This window comes from Eublepharis macularius, chromosome 5 (assembly GCF_028583425.1).
Source record: "Eublepharis macularius isolate TG4126 chromosome 5, MPM_Emac_v1.0, whole genome shotgun sequence".
In the NCBI taxonomy this organism is placed as follows: Eukaryota; Metazoa; Chordata; class Lepidosauria; order Squamata; family Eublepharidae; genus Eublepharis; species Eublepharis macularius.
The window spans coordinates 32,816,512-32,839,504 of NC_072794.1; the positions used below are offsets into that span (position 1 = coordinate 32,816,512).

At 41.6% G+C, this 22,993-nt stretch overlaps 2 protein-coding genes across 5 annotated transcripts in view; one reads left to right on the forward strand and one right to left on the reverse strand.

The window, feature by feature from the left end:
- RNF2 (ring finger protein 2) lies at nucleotides 1-22,218 on the forward strand. Its single transcript, XM_054979681.1, has 7 exons — nucleotides 1-159; nucleotides 10,322-10,410; nucleotides 10,638-10,798; nucleotides 11,505-11,720; nucleotides 15,267-15,539; nucleotides 16,565-16,736; nucleotides 19,203-22,218. The coding sequence occupies exons 2-7, from the start codon at nucleotides 10,324-10,326 to the stop codon at nucleotides 19,302-19,304; spliced, it is 1,011 nt and encodes a 336-aa protein (XP_054835656.1). The 5' UTR covers nucleotides 1-159; nucleotides 10,322-10,323; the 3' UTR covers nucleotides 19,305-22,218.
- The window catches only part of TRMT1L (tRNA methyltransferase 1 like), a 26,313-nt gene continuing 25,493 nt past the window's right edge, over nucleotides 22,174-22,993 (reverse strand). For all 4 annotated transcript variants that reach the window (XM_054979679.1, XM_054979678.1, XM_054979677.1 and 1 more), the window contains one exon: nucleotides 22,174-22,728. In XM_054979679.1, coding sequence (XP_054835654.1) covers nucleotides 22,503-22,728 — 226 coding nt within the window. In that variant the 3' untranslated portion in view covers nucleotides 22,174-22,502. The remainder of the gene's footprint in view (nucleotides 22,729-22,993) is intronic.

A 22,993-nucleotide genomic window follows, 5' to 3' on the forward strand; every position in this document is an offset into this window, starting at 1 on the left:
GCTTACAAGGGGGGGAGGGGGGCTGAGGCAGCCACTGTCGACCCGCCTCAGCCCTGGCTGCGGGAAGAGGGGACGGCGGGGGAGGAGGGGACGGGAGCCACGACGGGCAAGAGAGCCGAGCCGGAGGAAGGGAGCGGGCGAGTCACCGCGAGGGCGCCGGTGAGCGGGCTGGCCTCAGCTGTTGTGTGTGTGGGGAGCTGGGGGTGGGTCCCTGAGGGGGAGGCGTCCTCGGTGTAAAAGCCCGAGCCTCGCCCTCTGCAAAAATCCTCGGCGCGCTTGCTTGGGGAGGAAGCGCGCGGTCTTACTCCCGAGGAAGCGCGCGCGCAGAGGACCGGGGTGCGTTCGCCCGTCCCCCTTCTCGCCCCCTTTTCGCTGCACTTCCCGGTCTAGTAGCTGCGACCACCCGCTCTCCTCCTCTTCCTCCCTTCCCGGTCTGTGGGGGTGGTTGTCTTCTCCATCGCTGCCCCTTTCGGCTGTCATGAGCCTCTGGTTGGGGAGAGGGAGAGAAGAAGGGGGGGGGTGTCACAGGATAGCGCCCCTTGTGCGACCCTCTGCGGAGTTATTTCAGTTCGAGCTTATTGACATCAAGGGATTTCGACTACAGCAACTCTGCATAGGGTCGCTCACGCCTCAGCAGTTCTTTCAGTTCAGTTTCTCTGGCTGCCTTTATCCACTACAAAGAAGAAAGTGTGCCAAGTAGCTCTTGTGGGAGTTATTTGATCAATTTTTTTGCAGATAGCGTAGCGTATGGGTTCATGGGTGGATTGCCATGGGGTGTAGAAGTACTTTATATTGCCTAAAGAGGAAGGTGCACTCCTCTTGGCTTCTTGCTTGATAGGAATCCGTCCTGTGAGTAGTGTTAAGTCAAAGGATGCACCCTGCCGAGTAACTGTTGGGGAATATGTAAGAGGGTTGTTAGTATAGCAGCTGTATGAGCTGGAATTTAGTGGCATCTTAAAAACTAACAGAATTCTTATTCAGGTTTATGCTTTCAAGGAGTAGAGCCCCTTCATGTGAATTTGGCTTGTCTTTGTCTTGTTTTCCTTGGTGGTTTGCTAGATGCTCTGTCTTTTAAACGTGTCTCTTAATTTTTGAGCTCTGGCAGGTTCCGCGGAACCGATGTCAGTCTCTGTTGAGCTCTCTAAAAAAAGAACAGCCCTCAGTGTTGCTGGTTTTGACATAATGCTGATTCCATTTATCCTTTTTGTGGGTATGTCAGAACAGTAAATTGGTTATGTGATAATATGTCTCTTTATGGTGGTATCTACTGGGTTCCCCCTTCTTTTTTTTAAAAAAAACCCTGATTTATAGTAGCATGAGCTTTGTAGGCAAGTTAATTTGTGAGATACTAATGTCCATTTACTTGTACTTCATGTATGTTCACATAGGTAGCAAAATTAGAAGTCAAGCTTTAACTCTGCATTGTAGCACTAGAGAGGAGTTCAAACAATTTTTGTGAATAGCTGTATCTGGAGATAACATTGGCTGGATTTGTAAAGGGGAAGGGTGGTAGCGTGAGAGCTTGTTTCCTTCTTTCTCATTTGATCGTGTACATTGGGATATGTTTGTGTTTGGGTGCATACTCCTCTTGCCTGAAGTATTATTAGTACATTCTTTCAGAGCAGTTGTTTGCTTAGTACATCACTTTCTGCCCCCAGAATGCTTGTCATACGTTTTTCTGGTTGAGCAGTCTATAAAGTGTGCCTGAAGCCAGTAATTCCTCACTATGTGGAATGTGTGCTGGTGTGTTGTGAAAAATAAAGACTCTTAAAATATTGTCATAGGGGATGCTGCCTGCTGTGTGTCTGCTTGATTCACTGCTTTGGACTGGCCTTTCTCATCAACAAGGGCAGGGTCTTCTGCTGCATGGGTTGTTCTTGACACAGATATACAATAGACTTATCTACACTCAGGAGGCTGTCTATGTAGTTGGCTGGATTGGGTTTGTGTCCTTGTCAGGATGAACATTCAGACCAGCGAATCATGCAGAAACTGTGAGTGGGCTTTCTCAGAGGATAGGTAATTCTCATTGGTACTCTAAAAGTAAACTTTTGTATATAGAAGGGTGAAATGTGCCTTCAGTTTGGGTTCGGAAACACATGTGCCCTAACTATAAGGCATTCAGGAAACATTAAAAAAACTAATCAATCTGTATTCTTTCATTTGCTTCTGAGGAAAACATTCTTAAAAAATAACCAGCTCTTCCAGTAAGGTTCTTCTAATAACAAATGCAGCAAATTACACAGTATTCCTTCAGCTCCTAGTGGCCTAACTTGACTCTAAATCCTAATAAGGTTGCATGCCAGTGATTGAGTGTGGTATTACGAGTGAAATTGTTTCTTCTGCTTCTTCTTCTATTTTTTATTGTACAACATCGTGTCTCTCTTCCTATCCTTCCAAAAGGCAACTTCATTATTTTCTTATCAGTAATCTGCTGAAGCAAAGTGATAGGATGTTGTTGGTTGTCGTGAAAATTAATGTGTACTGGGGAGAAGTAAGTTAATTGCCTGGAAAGTTTTCGTAGTTGTCTTCTGATTGTGAGTTTAAACATGATGCAAAAATGGTTTTAATATATTGACCTGTGTATGAGAGAGAGTGAGAGAAGACTGACTAAAAGCTCAGGTGAACAAAGCAAAAACAGACTCTAACTTGTACATAAAATATAAAATAGCCTGTACTCAAAATATAGTAGAACTAGGTGGAAAGGAAGTGGTTCCTTGTTGAGTAACTTGCTGTTGTTGATGCTTAGTTTCTGCAGCTATTGAACAAGAAGTGTCTCTTTCTTTGGTCAGGTTAGTAGGACAACTACTGAAGGTCATGGAGTGAAATTCACACTGATTCCTCCTCAGATGAAACATCCAGGGAATTTTGAGAGAAGCCAGAAACTGTGACTGTAATGAAATTCTCAGTGGGTTTCCACATAGTCCTACTTGTGTCTGTTTCTTTGGTCAGGTCAGTAAGACAGCTATTGAAAGTCATGTAATGAGTGAAGATTCAAGTAAATTGTTGTTGAAACTTTTCCTGCAGTGAAATGCATACTGATCCTAGGGTTTTTTAGCATATTGACCTCTATGCATGTGCATGTGCCCATGTCTATGTGAGAGAAAAGACTATCTAAAAAAAATCACCCCTTCTTTCTCTCAGCACGAGGAGCCCTGTGGCGCAGAGTGGTAAGCTGCAGTACTGCAGCCCAAGCTCTGCGCATGAGTTCGATCCTGGCAGAAGCCAGGTTCAGGTAGCCAGCTCAAAGTTGACTCAGCGTTCCATCCTTCCGAGGTTGGTAAAATGAGTACCTGGTTTCCTGGGGGTAAAGTGTAGATGACTGGGGAAGGCAATGGCAAACCACCCCGTAACGAAAAGTCTACCAAGAAAATGTCGTGATGTGACATCCCCCCTATGCGTCAATAATGACTCGGTGCTTGCATAGGGGACTGCCTTTACCGTTTTTACCTTCTCTCAGCATTGTGTGAATTGGGGTAGAGGAGACTATTTGAACAGCTCTGAGCTTTTTGCAGGAAGAGTAGAATAAATGTAATAAAAGCTAAGGGTCACTTTATTCAATGCATTTTGAACTTGTGAGGCAGTTCCCATGTTCAAACTGTGCACATATGTCTATATACAGTATTAGTTATGATTTCCACGTGTATAATTTGTAGCTTTCCCTTTCAAAAGACACAACAGTGGGGGGTTGATCCTAAATAAAAGTGTGCAACAGGTGTCATGTGGATATCCATAACAACTGCTGACATGCATGTTTATCTTGGGCATTTGAGTTTTCAGAGTATTACATGAAGTAATCTGAAAACAATGATTTCATCTCTGGGTGTGGGACTTTGTAGATAAACTGAAAACTTGGAGCCATAAAGGATCAGGTTCAATCATCTTCTGAAGAAGAAAATGAAGGAAGGGAATAAAATCCCTGCCAACACCACAGCATTTGTTCCCTTAACCCCATTGGCATTCAGCACACATGCAGGCATGTCTGCACTGGGCTTTCCCAGGACCAGTATTGGAGGTATCCAGTCAGCATGAGTCATGTGGTACCAGAACTCATAGGGGGTTGTTAAGCCAGCTGCTATAGCACAATGTTGCCTTGTGTTCTTGGGGCCAAGGGTTCAAACCCCACCCTTTGTATAGTTAGAGCCATTGGATTCTGGACATACCTAATGAAAGAGAGCCTTATCAGCATCTATTAGCTGCTGTAACCAAATGCACCTTCCGTGTTCAGAGGTGGTATGCCTTTGAGCACCAGATGCTGTGATGAATGGGAGGGTTGTTGCTTTCATGCTCTGATTGAAAACTAACAAGAGGCAACTACTTGGCCACTGCTGGAAACAGAATAATAGGCTAGATTCTGTGAGGTTCTTATGTTTGCTCAACAGCCCTGTATAGCTAAGCTATGTTAAGAGACAGTGACTTGCCAAGGGCTGCTTGCAAAGCTGCATAGTAAAGTGGTTAGTGAAGATCTGAAAATGTGTTTCCTGCTTCCACGTCCTTGTGGCTCTTACATTTCCCTGGGTGACTTTTTGATGGTTCCCAAGGAGAGTTTTGAGAGAGCTGGCTCCAAAGGACAAATAATATAGGAAAGAATGTGATATTCACTGCATTTGCAGGTGTTGGGACTTGTTACAGTGCAGACTTGTTGAAGGCGTTACGTTTCCCCGCTCTATACCCCTCTTGTCACTTGCAACACAGTATTCTGCAGCTGGAAAAGTTAATTTCCTTTCTCCTGCTCAAAACCTTCAAGGAATTGGTTGAACCATGTGAGATTACAAATAGTCTTACATTTCCCTACATTGGCTGCAGCCAAGTTTCTAGTTGTGGGAAAAAGTGAATCTAAAACATACAAGATTATTTTTGGCTGAGTTTTTGATTTGGCTGAATGTTATTTGCTTAACATAATTTACAGAAACATTCAGAGGGGTATGTATTTTTTTTTAATGGTAAGACTCATTTATGTTTCTTTAGTAGTTTTGTATTTATAATACAAAAATACAAGTAATTCTACTGCTTAAGTATTTTAAACACTAATGTTGATTGAACAATATTTTGTCCCACAGAAGAATATGTCATGCATAGTTTTAGAAGAAACTGAAGTACTTCCTTTAGGTAATCTGAAGACTGTGGAGGAAGTATATCGAATCCTTAGTATATATTTCTTTATCTTGAGTTATACTCGTCTTTACTAGAGCTCCCACAGAAGTTTTTCCGAAAGAAATTTTCAAAGTGAATTTTGAAATGCTGGAAGATGCTGAAGTAATGTAGGAGTATTAAAATGATGAAGAATCTGCTTCTTCCAACTAGATTTAGCTTAAAGCAAAATCTGAAATTGCATTTGGGTGAACTTGCAATGTGGTATAGCCATTGGAGCGTTAAACTACAGCTGGGAAGAATAAGGTTCAAGTCCCCATTAGGTTACAAATCTCACTGCTTGACTTTGGACCAGTCATTCCTACTTCAGCCTTACCTACTTCATCAAATCAAATAATAAACATCAAATACATGGTGGAATTTCAATTATAAATTGTGCTAATCCTAAAAGGTTTATACATACTCCTTCTTTTAATCTCTGTACCAGTGATGACTTGCTAGCTGCTTCTGCATGTTAAAGGCTGTGAAATTGCAGTTAAGTTTCTGTCCCTGCTTTTGGCTTTTTAGTCCGGAAAGAATTGATCTGTTCTGTCACTCTGGCTGTTGCTGGCGCTTCTTTTTTAAAGCCACAGTACATTAATGGAAGGAATAGGAGAAAGGAAAAGCATGGTCCCTCTGAGATCATGATTCATGACATTTTATTTTGGAGCCTTTATTTTCCTTTTACTGCAGGATGCAATAGGTGTTTTTTGCTTTTGACACTTTATGGAATTTCACTTCATTTGGTGAATGTCCATATTGTTTAAGTACTGAAACTTTGACTCTAGTCAAGTCTGCACGTCTCTTAATAGTATATACGCTTTAGCTTCTTTCAAACTTGAAGCAGGGTATTTGAGTTTAATCAGATGCGACTGATCTGATATTAAGCACACTGCTTAATACTTGCTAGGCAGAGAGAGTAAAAATGATTACCACTGCAGCTGGAGTGCTAGGCTATGTGACTAAACTTTATATTTACATGGTGGTGATAGAAAGTGCCATCAAGTTGTAGTTGATGTATGGCGACCCCTGCTGGGGTTTTCAAGGCAAGAGACTAACAGAGGTGGTTTGCCATTGCCTGCCTCTACAGCCCTGGTCATCTTTGGAGGTCTTCCATTCACTTACTAACCAAGGCCGTACAGCACTTTTAAAACTGGCAGGCTGAAGGGGTCTAGCGGACACCAAAGCAGCAGATAAACGGCAAGAGCCAAAACATTAATTTTTTTCTCCCTAGGGGGAAAACATACTACAGTATGGTGGGCATCTTATTAGAAGTATATGGACTTAGGGGTGCAAGGATGTTAGCATAATATGTAGATGATTTTTGTTCCCTGTAAGTCTAGAATATGTGTCTCTGATTTTTCCAGAATATACATTGTCGTTTAGCTGTCTGGCTAGACAAGTCAGCTTACATTTTAGAGTTCAGAATTTTCAAATCTCCAACTGAGTGGAGGACAGGAGATCATTTAACGACTGGTTGCTGATGTCTCAATGGCTTTTAACTCTGCAATGATGGATCATGGTCTGTCCTGCCGCTCTAGTGAGATGATGCATTAGGGTGACTTTTACCTTGGCTGTTGTCTTTCTCTCCAACCTCCCTTGCATCCCATAGCATACTTTCCCATCGCGCTTGGCTTTCTGATGGTTTCTCTTCTGTCTGTACCTTTGCACTTCTTTCTGTAAACTTTCCTGAGTGCTGTCCCCTCCCACCTGCCGCATAGAGAAGGAGGAAAACTCCTATTGAAATAAATGTTGTTAGTCTTTAAGATGCCACTGGTCTTTTATGGTATTTTGATTGGTTCCTCACATCCTCCTGTTGCCTGCAGAGCCAATTCTTTGACCTATCCTTACATGAATATCCAATTCTTCATCCTTCCTTTGCTCATGGCAATGGAATACGTGCCCCAAGGCAGAACTTGAGAGGAGCTGGTGGCTGTGGGGGAAACCACCATTCTTAAAAATAAAATTACATTCTTAAAAATAAAATTTCCTCTGTTGACTTGATTGCAGTGGGAGGGAGTGATTGGAAAAGGCAACAAGAATATACATTGCCATTTGAGGTGCATTTACATTTTACAAGCAAGTCTGTCTTTAAAATGAGGAAAACTACAAAAAAGAATTCATTGTGATATCCTCCTTGCTGATTGGTAATTTTTTTCCTAAATAAAATAAACTGTTATGATGAAGGCATAGAAAATGTGAGGCTTAAATAAGTTAGCGTACTAATGTCTTCTGACAATTTCAATTATATTTTCCCCCTCTCATAGTAAAACTGGACTTCTGAATTTGTGAATATTTTCTTAATTTTCTTCTTTTCCTGGTTTGTCAGGCACATGAGAATTTCTCTTGTCAGTTTGTCAATATATTGTTTGTGTGTTAAAATATTGATATTTTAATCTTTCCCCTTAGAAATTCAGATCCGATATTGGTAGGAATTAGGGAATTTCTTTAGTGAGTTTTTCCCCCTCTTGCTTTTCTTAAGGCAGCTTGGGAAAAATAATAAAATAACTTACTGCACTAAGAAAAAAAGCTAAACCATATCTGTAACCAGCAAAAACAAACAAAATCCATTCTTCAGGGAAAGGCCCAGGGGAATAGAACAGACTTTATGTAAAGTTTTTTTAAAGTGTTAGCTTGGATCCTACTGTAAATAAAATTCAGTTTGCAAAGTGGGCTCCCCCCCCCCCCGCCTGTGCCCCTTAAACCATGGCATAGAGGGGCTGTAGCAAGAAGGGGAGTTGTACGCAGAGGAAGGCCACCTCTAGTTCCAAACTTTGTAGCCAGTTGAAAGGCAGCGCACGAAGTAAGACTTCCACTGATGAACTAAATGTTGAAGATACCCGATCCCAACCTATTTAAGACTTTGTGGGTCAAAACTAGGACTCAGTTTGGTTGTGCTCTTGTAATATACATGAAATGGGGTCACTAAAGAGTTTGCCTGCCAGCCAGTTTTCAGCTACATTGTGAACATATAAAGGCAAATAAAGAGGCTTCTCCCTCCCGGCCAACCTGATTTCTGTGATCAGAAGATGCCTCAAGTTGTAAAGGTGGTTTCCAGGAAGAGATTTTTGGCTGCCTGTAGTCTCCTGGGAGAAGTAGGATTATATTTAAATTTTATTTAAATCAATTTCCAGATCAGTGTTTTTATTCTAACAAATGGATGTGATCTGAAAGCTGTCTGTCATTTATAGTCCACCTTTCTCACTGAGACTCAAGGTGGATTACCCAGTATGAGATTAGTACAATCAGTATCAAGGACATTTCCATACAGTATCAAGGACATTTCCATAACCAATGCCATAAGGTAAATAGATACAAGTTTTAAAAGACATAGCATTAGCAAGAATCCAATACAGAGTTGGAAGAATTGCTGAAACAGAATCACTTCTAGGACTGACATTAGACAACATGAAGCACAGGTAGTATGTAGGAGTACATATTTAAAGCAACAGCTAATATGTAAGGCAACATAGTGGTGAAGTCTATGGTCCCTAACCCATTAGCGAAGCATTTGAGACTCCATCCCTACAATACAGATATTCTGATAATTTTAGATGGTACCAGTTATATTTCAAAAGGCATTAGAGATGTCCGTCTAACTAGCGTCTGGAAAGGTATGGATTAGGCTATCAGATCTCAAAAGAACTTTCATTAGAAAGATACTAGACATTCCCTCCCCTCTGCCACCTGTGACACAATTGACTATTACACTGCTGTGTCTATGAAATAGGCAGAGTGTCATATCTAACACTTCAACACTGCACAGAAAATGGTGAGATACGAGTCACATGGCATCTAACTTGGAGTTGTGTAAATATGCTGCTGCTGTTTTGTATCGGCACGTTCCTGCCTTTCTTTGAATATGTGGCCTGTATAATTTGATTCATGTGGAGTGCTGTTCGTGATAGCTTCTATTCTCGAATCAAGATGTGATGTAAAAGTGTAACTGTTTTATCAGAATTTGATTACTCAAGAATGAAATAGGATATTTCACACGCCCAAACAAATTGTATTCATCTTTGGTTTTAACAACGAGGTGGTTGAAACCCTATTTAAAAAACTCTTGTGTGAATAACATTGAAGTTGGGGCATGTTTCATCTATGTTTGAGGTTACCTTCCTATCTAATAAACACAGAGCAAGTTATACCAGTCTGACAATGATTCTCAGCAATAGGCATGCTGGTAAAAAGAGTTCATCGTTATGGGGCACTTTCTCATTTCCTGCTCACTAGAAGCATCCTTCTGTATAGCTGAGAATGTGACTCTTTTTTCCCTGTGAGAGAGTGTTACTTTTTGGTTCTAACTTTAGCTGTGACCTCTTGACATTCCATTCTCTTAGGGACAAACTATACAATCAAGTTTTTAGAGTTGGGTTGGGGGAACCTGGATCCCCGCAGCGGCATAGCAGCTAAAGGGAATGGCTTCTTTAAAAAGGAGAGCCCAAATGGGCTTGGAATCCTGCCATGGGGGGAGAGGCTTCCCCAAGCCATCTCCCCCCCCCCCCCGTACAGTAACAGTTTTGGGGGGAGAGTTTCCCCCCGTTTTTGCTGCTCCATTCTGTGCAGATGAAGCAGCAAAAAAAGGAAAACAATTTCCGCCCAGCACCGTTTCTGCATAGGAAAATGGTGTTCCAAGCCAGTCTGAACTCTCCTTTATTTTTAAAAGCCATTCCCTACAGCCACTATGTGGCTGTGGGGTCCAGGGAACCTGGATCCAACTTTTAAAAAACTGAAAGTGTAGTTTGGTCCTTACTGAGAAATCTCACATGCCCGTTGGAGCTGCTGGATTAGAATGTGTGCTTGAAAGCTACCCATAATGTTCCTGCAGGCTATTGTTGGATATCCCTGGGCTAAAAGACCTTCTATGAAATTAAGAAGCGTGTGTGTCTAAACTGGAAATAATCTGAAGGATGTAGTCAGAACGGCAGTCTTCTCCTCCTCTTGTGATTATTCTTCCTTCACAGTCATTGCACACTACAGTGGCAGTAATTAGTAGAGCTGGGTTATTTAAATGGGTGCAGTGCATGATTCAATCATATGGAATCTACTCCCCTCCCCACACACACACACACCACAGCAGAATAGGCAGATAGTGTATGAACCCACCCCAAAGTGCTATTTTAGTGAAAATGCACATGATCTATTTAAATGCTTGATATTGATGTTTATCTTTTTGTTTGGTTTTTTAAAGCTATGTCTCAGGCTGTGCAGACAAATGGAACACAGCCACTAAGCAAAACCTGGGAGCTCAGCTTATATGAACTTCAGAGAACACCTCAGGTACGGCAGAGTCATTGTTATGTCTTTACAGGGCCATAGCATGATTGTGAATGTGATTTCACCTCCCAAAACTGTTTGGTGTGTCATTTGTCATCTAAAATGGTGCAACTGAACCATTTTAAGAAAAGCAGATGGGTTTTAAGAAGAAACGTTCACTTTGTAACCTTTTAAAATAATATCCTGGCCAAGTTCAAGTTACATTGCCTGAGAACTCTGTTTATCATTAGGAAGCAATAACAGATGGCTTGGAAATAGTAGTGTCACCCCGAAGCCTCCACAGTGAGCTGATGTGTCCCATTTGTTTGGATATGTTGAAAAACACCATGACTACGAAGGAATGTCTCCATCGTTTTTGTGCGGACTGCATCATCACAGCCCTCAGGAGTGGGTAAGTAAGGAAAAAGTTACATAGGAGATTTGGACTCATTACAGGACCTTTGTGATTCTGGGTACACCGTGGGAGGCATTTGCTCCTCACCCACTCCTGCCTTCCAAAGTTGTCCTCCTCCTGTTTGTTTGGCCAGGACCAAGACTCTTAGTGTTCTGTTTGCAGCACTGCAGGAGAGGGTAGACTTTTGGCAAGCGCATTTGTATCCTCCCTGGGAGTGTGTCCTCCTCATCCCCGTTTTATCCTCGCAACAACTTTGGGAGAAATATCACCAGAGAGATGAGGATGGGCTAAAAGTTACTCAGGCCTCTCGCTAATCACTGTACTATTTCAAGCAATCGCTTGGAGCTTTCAGCATCACCTTGGGGAGAAGGGGTGCACAAGGAGTTCTGCTTCCTCCCCCCTCTCCTACCTGCTGTGGCAGTTCCAGACTTGGAACCTCCCTCTGTTGCTCTCTGCTGTTGCTTGCTATACCTTCAGTCACAACTTTTAACATACATGATCTTAGCATGAAGCAAAAATAAGTCTGGTTGCTCTCAGTTTACACATTTTTAAGGATTTAATGTCAATTGGAAAAATCTTAGGTAGCCTTATTTCAAGGAAGCTGTCAAGGCACTGGTCCGGGTAGCAAGCTCTTAGCTTACAAAGCGTGAGATGAACAACATATTTATGGAATTGGTTTCCTCCTCATTTCTTCTGTTCTTAGAAACAAAGAATGCCCTACGTGTCGTAAAAAGCTTGTTTCGAAAAGGTCATTGAGACCAGACCCAAACTTTGATGCCCTCATCAGTAAAATTTATCCAAGTCGTGATGAATATGAGGCTCATCAGGAGAGAGTCCTAGCAAGGATCAGCAAGCACAATAACCAGCAAGCTCTGAGCCACAGCATCGAGGAGGGCCTGAAAATTCAGGCTTTGAACAGGTAAGAGGTTCTTCTGAACCATTGAGACTGTAAGTGGGAAAGGATTATTGTTCAGCAGTGCAGTGCATACTTTGCTAGTAGGAGGTTTCCAAATCTAGTTCCTGCCATTTCCAGTTTTTTTAAAAAAAATCTGTTAGCAGGGCTGGAATAAACTTATGCCTGAGACTGTGGAGAGCTTCTACCAGTCAGAGATGATAGTAATGGCTTGGGCTGACTTGATACAAGGTGTTTTCATGGGTTTATTAACTTGGACGTATGTTAAAAGTGAAAGTTCTGGCATGTTTCCCTTTGTAACTGGCAAATGTCGAGCCCTGTAACTCTACAGTTCTTTGCCATAAATAGTATTGTATCAAGCATCACCTTTGGAATGTATTGGCTACAACTGCAATGTTGGTCACATTTTGTGCCTCCAAACTGTATTTGTATGCACATGTGGTGGTGGAGAGTGCCATAAAGTCATAGCTAACTTATGGTGACCCCTGGTGGAGTTTTCATGGCAAAAGACTAACACAGGTGGTTTGCCATTGCCTGCCTCTGCAGCCCTGGCCTTTGTTGGAGGTTTCCAATCCAATTACTGACCAAGGCCAACCCTGCTTTAGCTTCCAAGATCTAACAAGACCTGGGCTATCCTGGTCAGAGTGTATGCACACATGTTGTGCAATATTTAATAAGCCACTTGGAAAATTGTACTGGTCAGGGTAAAGAAAAGGAGTGCCTTTTTGCACCATTGATTTTAGCACTGTAAATGTCATTTGTTGCTCATTATTGAGAATAGTCTACGTGTCTTCCTTGAAGCTTCTGCTCACAGAGCTCTTGCATTTTTCCTTCTATAAAATGAACACCCCAGTGAGGGAAGTAGAGCCATTCCTTTCTGCTCTCCTCATTATTTGAGAAATATCTGTACCCATTCTCTTGACTTATAAATGAACATCCTCAATGAAGACAGAATCACAGAGTTGGAAGGGGCCATACAGACCTTCTAGTCCAACCCCCTGCCGAATGCAGGATGAGCCTAAAGCATCCCTGACAAATATTCATCCAGCCTCTTCTTGAAAACTGCCAGTGAAGGGGAGCTCACCACCTCCCCTGACCGTGAAAAAGTTTTTCCTAATAGCCAGCCGGTACCTTTCTGCATGTAATTTAAGCCCGTTGCTTCAAGTTCTATCCTCTGCTGCCAACTGGAATAGCTCCTTGCCCTCCTCTAAATGACAGCCTTTCAGATATTTAGAGAGCAATCATGTCCCCCCTCAGTCTCCTCTTCTTTAAACTAAACATTCCCAAGGCCCTCAGCCTTTCCTCATAGGGCTCAGTCTCCAGATCCCTGATCATTCTCGTCACTCTCTTCTGCTCCCTCTCAATTTTGTCCACACCCTTTTTGAAGTGAGGCCTCCAGAACTGCACACAGTATTCCAGGTGTGGCCTGACCAAGGCAGTATAGAGAGGGGCTATGACCTCCTGCGATTTCGATGCTATGGCCCCTTTGATACAACCCAAGACTGAGTTTGGCTTTTTTGCCACCGCATTACACTGACTGCTCATATTTAGTTTACTGTCCACTCTTACTCCAAGATCTCTTTTGCATACACTACTACCCAGAAGTGTATCCCCCATCCTGTATTTGTACTTCACATTTTTGTGGCCCAGATGTAATACTGTGCACTTATCTATGTTGAATTGCATCCTGTTCACAACTGCCCACTTCTCCAGAGTATTCAAGTCTTGTTGAATTTTAACTCTATTGTCTTGGGTGTTTGCCACTCCTCCCAGTTTGGTGTCATCAGCAAATTTAATGAGTAGCCCGTTTACCCCTTCATCCAGATCATTGATAAAAATATTGAAAAGTACCCGGCCCAAAACCAACCCCTGTGGCACCCCACTGGATACCTCCCTCCAATCTGATGAAACGCCATTGACCACTACTCTTTGGGTGTGGTCCTCTAACCAGTTCCCTATCCACTGAACTGTCCTATAGTCCAGTCCACAGTCTTCCAGTTTACCCATTAGAATGTCATGGGGGACCTTATCAAAAGCTTTACTGAAATCCAGGTAAATCACGTCAAGAGAGTTCCCACGATCCAGTAAGCTTGACACTCGATCAAAGAAGGAAACCAGGTTGGTCTGACAAGATCTGTTGGGGAAAAAAACCTGTTGACTTTCCCGGATCACTAAAGCAGTCCTTCAGATGCTTACAGATCAGTCCCTTTAAAATCTGCTCTAATATCTTCCCAGCAACAGAAGTCAGACTGACCGACCTGTAGTATCCTGGGTCATCCTTCTTCCCTTTCTTAAAGATTGGGATAACATTCGCTCTTCTCCAATCTTGTGGCACATCCCTAGTCCTCCAGGAAGCCTTGAAAATGATGGACAGAGGCTCTGCAACTTCTCTTGAAAGTTATTTGAGCACTCTTGGGTGCACACCATCCAGCCCAGGGGATTTGTATTCATCCAGTGCAGCCAGGTGCCTCCCCACAACCTCTCTGTCAATGTCAACTAGCCCCCCAGATGTCCTGTCATGTCTGCTGTCATCTCTAGATGGGCTCAAGTTCTTTAGGGAGAAAACGGAGGCAAAAAAGTCATTAAGCCTGTCTACTTTTTCTCTGTCCTCCATCAGAGTTTCTCCTTCCACTTCCAACAGCGGTACAATTGCCTCTTTTACCTTGCGTTTGCTTCTCACATATCTGTAGAAGTTTTTCTACAGACTGGGCAGTTTAGAACAGTACATTAGAAATGGTTGAACCACAAAGTTTGTTCCATAATATGTTTGTCTGTTTAATTGACATTAAAAAACTTCTTACTATGAAGAAATTGTTTGTGTTTTAAAGCACAGTTGTAGCAGGGCTTTGGCTGTAGATTTCACTGTTCCACTTGACTGGGGTTTGCACATTTGTGTATTTCTGTGTTGGGTACTCTGTTAATCTGTTGCCTTGTACTTTCCTCCCAACCCCCAGTTATTTAGGCATATGAATGAACTATGATACAATCATATTTCCCTATGTGATCATGTGAGAAGACACGAACATTGGCTGTCACTCATCTGTTTTTGAACTGTCCTTCCTGTGGCTCACCTGGAATAAAAATTAGCAGCACAACTGAGTTGCCTGCCAAAGAGCTGCACAGCATCACTGGCTCATTAAGGCTGTTGAATAGCGATTCTTTGTAGATTGCATTGGCTAGTCCTCTACTGGAGCTCTGTGAACAAGTCTTAAACTGTGATGAACTTAACCTTCGGTTCTATGGGATGGATCCTACTAGTTTTTCTACTAGCACAGAAAGGGATGATGGCTAAATCGCCTACTTCTCCTATTCACTGCTGCCCTCTTATACATGGCTTTTTGTCCTATAATTTCCTCCCCAGGATACTTTGTGGGGTCAAAAGGGGTCCCTCTCCCTCTGATGCCACGGGCAAAGCTGATAGGATCTACCCTTGTGTCTCTTACTGTAAGAGTTTAAGACTGACACTTTTCCATTACCTAGCACTAGAACACTGCAAAATAACTGGTTGACAAGCATGTGTGATTTCATGAGTGTGTTCTGTATGTTCCTTAGACTACAGAGAGGAAAGAAGCAACAGATAGAGAATGGTAGCGGCGCAGAGGACAATGGTGACAGTTCACACTGTAGCAATGCTTCAACTCACAGCAATCAAGAAGCAGGACCAAGTAACAAAAGGACCAAAACATCAGATGATTCTGGGCTAGAACTGGACAATAACAATACCACAGTTGCTATAGATCCAGTACTGGATGGTGCAAGTGAAATAGAACTAGTTTTCAGACCACATCCTACCCTCATGGAAAATGACGATAGTGCGCAGACAAGGTAAAAAGGAGCAGTTATCCTGAGTTGTGAAACTACATTGTGAATGGTGGCATGCTAGGCTTTTTGAAAAGTTTCATAGTATTTTATGAAACTCTTAAATGCTGGGTTGCTGCCCATCATGCATAGCTTGGATTGTTTTGCTTGTGAACTAAGACTGAACAAGTTGAATCAAGACAAAATGGACACAATGCTGCTTCTGAGTGACTAGATCTGCTTCTGGTGGATGGAGTAGACCTGGCATTTGCAGAGAAGGTTAAGAGCTTGGGGGTGCTCATGGACCCTGCCTTGCTGTTTGAAAAGCAGGTTGGTGTAGTGACCAAGAGTGCCTTCTGTCAGCTACACTTGGTTTGCCAGTCCTCTCCTTTCTTAGAGGAAGCTGACCTGGCAATGCTAATCCATGCTTTTGTAACCTTGCAGTTGTATTATTGTAATGCACTGTGAATAGTGCATTATTGTATTATTGCATTATTGTAATGCACTGTGCCCTTGAAGACAACTCCGAAACTGCATCTGGTTCAGACTGTGGCATCCTAGTTATGGTCAGAAGCTAGCTGATGGGACATATCTTGCCCATCTTAAAACAGCTACATTGGCTGCCATCTTGTGTCAGGAGTCCAATTCTAGGTTCTAATGATGACCTTATAAAGCCTGTCACGGCCTAGTACCTCACATAGCTAACAGATTGTCTCTTTCCATATGCCCCCATATGCTAGCTACCTGCTAGCTGTTCTGCAACTTAGGGTAGCCTCCCTGGGATCTACTGGAACCCGTGCTTTTCCCATCATAGCTTCTACCCCATGGAATGGGTTTCTGAGGAAGTAAAAGCAGCACCACCATTAGAGTATTTAGCAGGCACTTCAGGGCTATTTTGTCAAGGTTTCTAATAGGTATAGACTGCAGATGTGGGGCTGGGGGCTTTATTGTATACTTAAAATCTGAGTTTTTAAACTGCCTTGAGTTGTGGGGAATGGTGGGATATAAATGACTGTGACTTTTATATAGCTACATCTTTACTTCTGTTGTAGATACATAAAAACCTCAGGCAATGCCACAGTTGATCACTTGTCCAAGTATCTAGCTGTGAGACTGGCTTTGGAAGAACTCCGGAGCAAAGGAGAGTCTAATCAGATGAATCTTGAAACAGCGAGTGAGAAGCAGTACACGATTTATATTGCTACAGCTAACGGCCAGTTCACTGTGAGTATCTAGTTGAGAAAAATGAAGTTCTACAGCCTTTGGATAAGCTCATACTTCAGCTCTTCTTGTGGCCCACTAACTTAGCTAACACATGAATTTTTCTATACTTCTGCTGTAAATTCAAGCATGCATGTATCCAGGCTGCTAAACGGAGTCAGATAAGTGTTTAGGATTTGGATGTGCGAAGAGAAAATCCAAGTTCAGATCTCTGCTCAGCTATGAAGCCTTTTGATTAGACTGTGGAAAGTCTCCAGTTCTGAGCTTGTCTTAGGTCACAGGGTTGTTGGAAGATTAAAATGCAATTCTGAACCTGTTGGAGGAAGGGCACAATGCAAATGTAGTTACATCTGGCTTTCTAGCTCGTTACCTTTATGGAATTTTCAGGCTTCCTAAAAAATAAGACTAGTGCTGGGACAATCAGTCTTCTGTATGACAATATCTATCTTTTATTATTTGGGGCAAAATAGCCTGTTGCCTCCAGTGCCTCAGGAATCAGTGGGAAATGATGTTACTTCCTGTAGCATCTCTCCTCTTGCTGCCCACAGCTTCTACAATCTGTTGTCTCCACCATATTGAACAGTTACTAAAAACTCAAGGGCGCTTCACACATGATTCAGATAGAAAACCCAGGTCAGCAAGGAGCTGGAGCCAATCTGTTTGTTTACACATGTGGCTGTAAGAGTGTGATTTGGGCAACTTAGGTGAGGAACTAGGCTAGGAACATAATGGCTGTTCTGTATTTGTGTAAGTCAGCCTGCCTTGAAACTGAAAGAATTAAGCCAGTGAAGCCCTTAAACAAAGTAATGTAATACCATTTAGTAAGACCAACCAAAGTGACATAAAACTCTGTGCAAGCTTCCACATTTTCCAGAAATTGTTATTGGGCTGGGTGTTTTTAAAAGGGGAATGGGCGGAGGGAAGAAATAGTTTTAAACTACGATCTTGAAGCCATTTATCCCACTGGAGAGAGTGGCAGGCTTGAGAAGTGCTAGGGCACAGGAAGGAATAGTTAAGGTGGCTTTGGCCTTATGAGAAGAAGGCTGAGAAAGATGACTGCCTCTGTTGTGAACATTAAAAAAATAGAGGTCAAATGTTTCTCTAACATTGAATAGAACACACAGGTCTCTTTTTAAAATATGGGGAAAGGAAAAGTGGATGGATTTTTCTCTGGACATTGAGGCTATTGGAACTACATGAAGTCTCTTAACCTCTGCATACTTAAACTTTGATTCTTGCAACTGGGTGGGGTTTTGAGGGGAGTATTAAAAAGAAATTAGGCTGGAAAAAACCTTTGTGGCTTCATACTTTTTAATTCTTACCTGAGCTGTGGTTATAAGCTTCTTGGCACAGCAGCTTAAACATGTTCGGGAGAAACCCATTGCTTTCATTCTAAATTGCTTTCATTCTCTTCCACTCACTATTTGATCTTCATAACATCTAAAATGTGTGTCACCATGTCACGAGGTTGATCTTATTTCAGGTACCTGATAATTAAGAACCTACGAGACTTGAGATCTATGTATGCTGTGTTTTAAGGTTGGCAAGGAGGAAAAGTTGTCTAGTCAGTTAATTTTGGCATCATTCCTACTTCAGGTTAAGAACTGTAAATGTTTCTAGCACTAGTTGGAAGTGTAAGCTGGAAGGACGTGCACTTTGCTGGGTAGAAAAACAGAAAATTTGTAAGTTGTTGTAAAACATCAGGTGACCATCTGCACTCAAGTGCTTGGGCTTTCTTCAAAATTTTAGGCTTTCAGCGCTCTCCATTGAAGTTTTAAGTACCTGGCATGCAGAGTCAGAAGTAAGAGAGCTGCTATAACATAGTGGTTAAGTGGTTGGGTTGCAAATCAGCACTCTACTGGTTCGAATCCAACTATTGCCATGAGCTCAGTAGGTGGCCTTGGGTAAGCCACTGCTCTCAGCCCCAGCTTTCCAGCCTGTATTGTGGGGATAACACCACCACTAACTTTGTTCATCGCTCTGAGTGGGGTGCACTAATCTGACTAGCACAGTTATAATTAAGTAATCTAAGACTTCATTTGGGCTGTTTCTTAGCTCAAAGAGATTTGGAGTTCTGTTTGTTTTACATTTTTTTTTTAATGTTAACCAGAAATGTAGTTTCTTCTAATAGTCTATCCCAAGGGAATGGATTGCTTACTGCTGAGCTATTGTGCTTCATACTAGGCTAACAAAAATAGCATTATAAAAGAATTGCAGTGTTGCGTGGGAAGCTTGCAAAGCATCCTCCCTCGGTGTGAACCTGCTTTTTGCTTTGGCAGCAGAGTCGACAGCTGGTTTATATTCGACTATTTATAGACTGAACATGACTAAACATTGTCTCCTGAATGCTGTTTACATTATGCTGTGTTAATGCTCGGTTGTTTTCTCTGGCTATATGTATTTGATTCAGTTTCAAAGTTATACTCTTCTGTTTCTAGTTTTGACTCTAACTTTTAACTTTGTCTTTAGGTGTTAAATGGCTCTTTTTCCTTGGAACTGGTCAGTGAAAAGTACTGGAAAGTGAATAAGCCCATGGAACTCTACTATGCGCCAACAAAGGAACACAAATAAACTAGACCAAGTCTTTATGTTGGAACTGTAATTGCTTTTATAGCTCTGGCTTACTTTAAGTGAAACACCATCCTTTGTCATGGACAACTGCTGAGAGAGACTTGGATTCCTTGGTGAATATTCTTCTTAATTAGACAGTATTTTGTGTGATATTTATGTGTGCCCCTCCACCCGCCCCCACCCCCAGGACTGAAATGATCTGTACATTCCATTGTTGCTCTCAAATATGCTTTTTAAAAAAATGGTGGGTTTTGTTCCATATGTATAATACTAGAAGCAGCAAATGTTTCTTTGGGGTATCATGCTGGTTGGCTTCCAACCAGCAGTTAGGCCCGCACACTGATACTTGTTGGCAAGAGGCGGTAGAGAGGTTACATCATATGGTTAGAATCAGTTTGCTAATAACTGATTACATGTGATGCATAAAAAAGAAAAAAGAAACAGCTGATGCTGCAGGGCCAACGTAGCTGTTTTTTTTCTTTTCGCAACTCTCCTATGCATTGCCCAAGTTTTTTATTTGTAAATAAGTGGGTGGGTACTCCTGTAATGCTGGTTGTGTTGTCAAATGGGGAGCCAGCCAACATTTGGAATGTGTATATGCTCTGTACCCTGATGCAAATTCCCCTCCTCCTGCCAAAAATCTGAGTCCATGTCTAACCATGGTTATCATTAACCATGGCTAATCTCTGAGTTGAGGTACTGCTTAATGGTGACAGGTAGACCTGTTCTGGTTGGGACTGTGAGGAAAGGGAGTACATGTGTCTGAAGCTGGCTCTCGTCTTAACAGGGAACTAGTGTTATATCTACACTTGTCCTCTTAAAGGTTCAGAAAGACCATCCCTGCTGCTAGCTTGGGTGGCTTCAATATCAAGCCACTAACTAAATGAAAGCAAAATAAGCGAAGTGAAAAGCACAAAGTGTTCATAAAGCACGTTCATGATACTCTTCGTGCAGGACCTGTAAGAACATTTTTTAAGTTTCCCTAATATTTCTTAGCCATATTAATGAACACCTGGCACTACTTACGGAATAGTATTGATGACAAAGCATTAGATGGCATTTAGTTTGTAACTCATTCAAAAGTCTGAACTCCACATTCAGTTTCTGTGTAGAGGCTTAGACAGCAGTAATTGGCATTGTTGAATCAGTTGTGTATCTTAGGTGTAACTGTTCATCTACTGAGTCCATTCTGTAAGGCTGACAATGAAACCAGGACATCTTTACTGAAACTTTTTTTCTTCATTAAGGTTGTCTGTGTAAGTACCTAAAGAAACCATGCTTTCCCTTAAACTAGTTCTACATTGTTTAGGGGGAGACAATTTTCAATACTTTTAGTCTAGCAGAAGGAGAACTTGGTTTTATAGAACTTTTTTGAAGGCCTCTTCAATAATGAGTATTCTTAAATTATGCTAGAAGCTTGTGCCATGAAAATTACTAGAAGTCAAGGTTTGTGGGGAGGGTTTTCCATGTCTATTTGATTTTTGTTCAGTACTTTTGGTGTAATGTACAACTTATATAGCTTGCTAGTGCATGTCCACTAAATATAATATGGTTTCTTTTTGTGAAAAATGCTTTTGTATGGGCAAACATCAGCTGCAGCAGAACCACAAACTTGCATTGTAATTTTTATCTAAGTTTTAGCCCTATCGGCAGGATAGTGTCTGTAAAATTTTGAAAGTTTATTTACCTTAGGTGTGTATTGTTCTCAACTTAAAAGTATGGGAGAATGTGAATTTTTACTTACATGTTACAGTGAATTTACTAAATATTTATATTTACTTAAAATACATAAAGTAGCTGTTTTAATCAAAAAATTAATTGCTCTCTGCCTCATTACATCTTTGATAACTTGTAGCTGTTTTGGTGTTGGTGCCATATTTGGTAATCTTAGTATTTTGCAATGGAATTTAAGATATATAGCAGTGATACTGGAATGGATAAGGTAGGGTCACAGCATATTAAAGAGGGGTATGATTCCAGGGAGGGATTGGATCTTGATGCAGGTGGCAACTCCCCCCCCCCTCAATATCCTTCTTGTCTCCATCACCCAAACATGATTTGAGAAGAATGGAGCTCAGAGGGCTTGTGCTTTCCCATCTCTTGCACAAGAGGGTTAATGATTTAGTTCCACTCCAGTGGAAGTCTGTATGCACGTAACTACATGCACAAATTTTTACCCATGGAATAGATGATCATGCGATACAACATGTAGGCTAAGTCTAGAAGGAGCAGAAAAAGTTCACAACACGTGTTTACTTAAGGTATCTAACTCGAATATGATCACTATGTCTGGAAATAAAATCAACTCAGCTTCAGAGGGAGAAATAAAGCTGTAGTATGTAAAAAGCAGTTGCATACTAATTTCTATCATCAGCATTTACAGTTTTCTTCCTACCATTATATTGGCCTTGACCCAAGCCAACCATAGTTATTTGTTACTAAGCCTTATACTGGAGTAGAAATAGCCAGTTTTCTGCTAATCTTCATGACATGACACTGCTGTCACTGAATATCTGTCATCTTTAGTACACCAGCACAGCACCCACATTATATAGAAGAAATATAAGTTATTGATGCTGCATCTGCATCTGATCAAGTTTCATTATTGCATAATAAATGGTCATTACAGCCTCAAACTATGCCCAAAGGAAGCAGTGCGTGAAGCCTGCTGGGGTGGTAAAAATAAAAGGAAGCTTAATTTATCATTTAGTTATTTACAGCAAGATGAACCTGAGGAGTCAGACTTGCTGCCCCACCAACTGTTTCTTAGGAGAGACTTGCTACTAAGTATGTTACTTGGAAATCCCAAAACCAGCACCAAAGGGGAGGGTTCCACCATCTCCAAGCTCTTAATAAATTCAGCCTCAAGAAAAGATAAAACACTTTATTGTATTCTAGTAATTACACAAGTACTTGGAATGGCAGCTCCCTGTTGCATCCTTTTAAGCATTATTATACATCTGAATAAAAAGTTTCAGGGATAGGGAAAGTTCAGGATAGCTGCAGGATTCAATAACCAAAAAAAGACCAAGCATTAAAATGAAATAGCTACTTAAAAGCTGAACTACAATCTCAGAAGAACGTAAGAGTGACTGTTCTAAAATAGGTCAGCAGGTCACAAGAGAATATTGGCTCAGTTGTACTTCTTGAAATAAAACTTCAATTTTTAAAAATTAAACCTCTTGCTAGAAGTGTCATTTATATGCTTTCTTCTGTGAAGTCTCCTTCAGTACCTGCCTGGGAATGCTCCAAAGCCTGCACAGAGCCTTCCGATTGCCCTCCTATGTAAGTGGGTGTGCTGTATTTCCCAAGAATAGATTTAAACTGCACCAGGGGGGCATTGGTGCGAACGCCCATGGGGTCAAAATGAGTTCGACTGACTCGATACCCAGCTTGAGAGAGGTAACACAAGAACTTATTTAACCTGGAGGGGAAAAATAAGAGGATAAAATAAATGTATTATGGATTAACAATTGGTTAAAAAGGAAGCAGAACAGGAATAAATGAACAGTTCTCGCCATGGAGGAAAGTGAGCACTGAGGTCTCACAAGGATCAGTACTGGGATGGGTAGTATTTAATTGTTCAGATATTATCTGGAATTGGTTCTGAGCAGTACAGTAGCCAGGTTTGCATATAATAATGCAGGGTGGTGAAAGCCAAGAAAGACTGTGAAGAACTACATGAGAAT

Coding starts and splice junctions, on each gene's coding strand:
- RNF2 (XM_054979681.1), top strand. CDS start 10,324: ATGTCTCAGGCTGTGCAGACAAATGGAACACAGCCACTAAGCAAAACC. Junction 10,411..10,637: donor AACTTCAGAGAACACCTCAG/GTACGGCAGAGT, acceptor GTTTATCATTAG/GAAGCAATAACAGATGGCTT. Junction 15,540..16,564: donor GACGATAGTGCGCAGACAAG/GTAAAAAGGAGC, acceptor CTTCTGTTGTAG/ATACATAAAAACCTCAGGCA.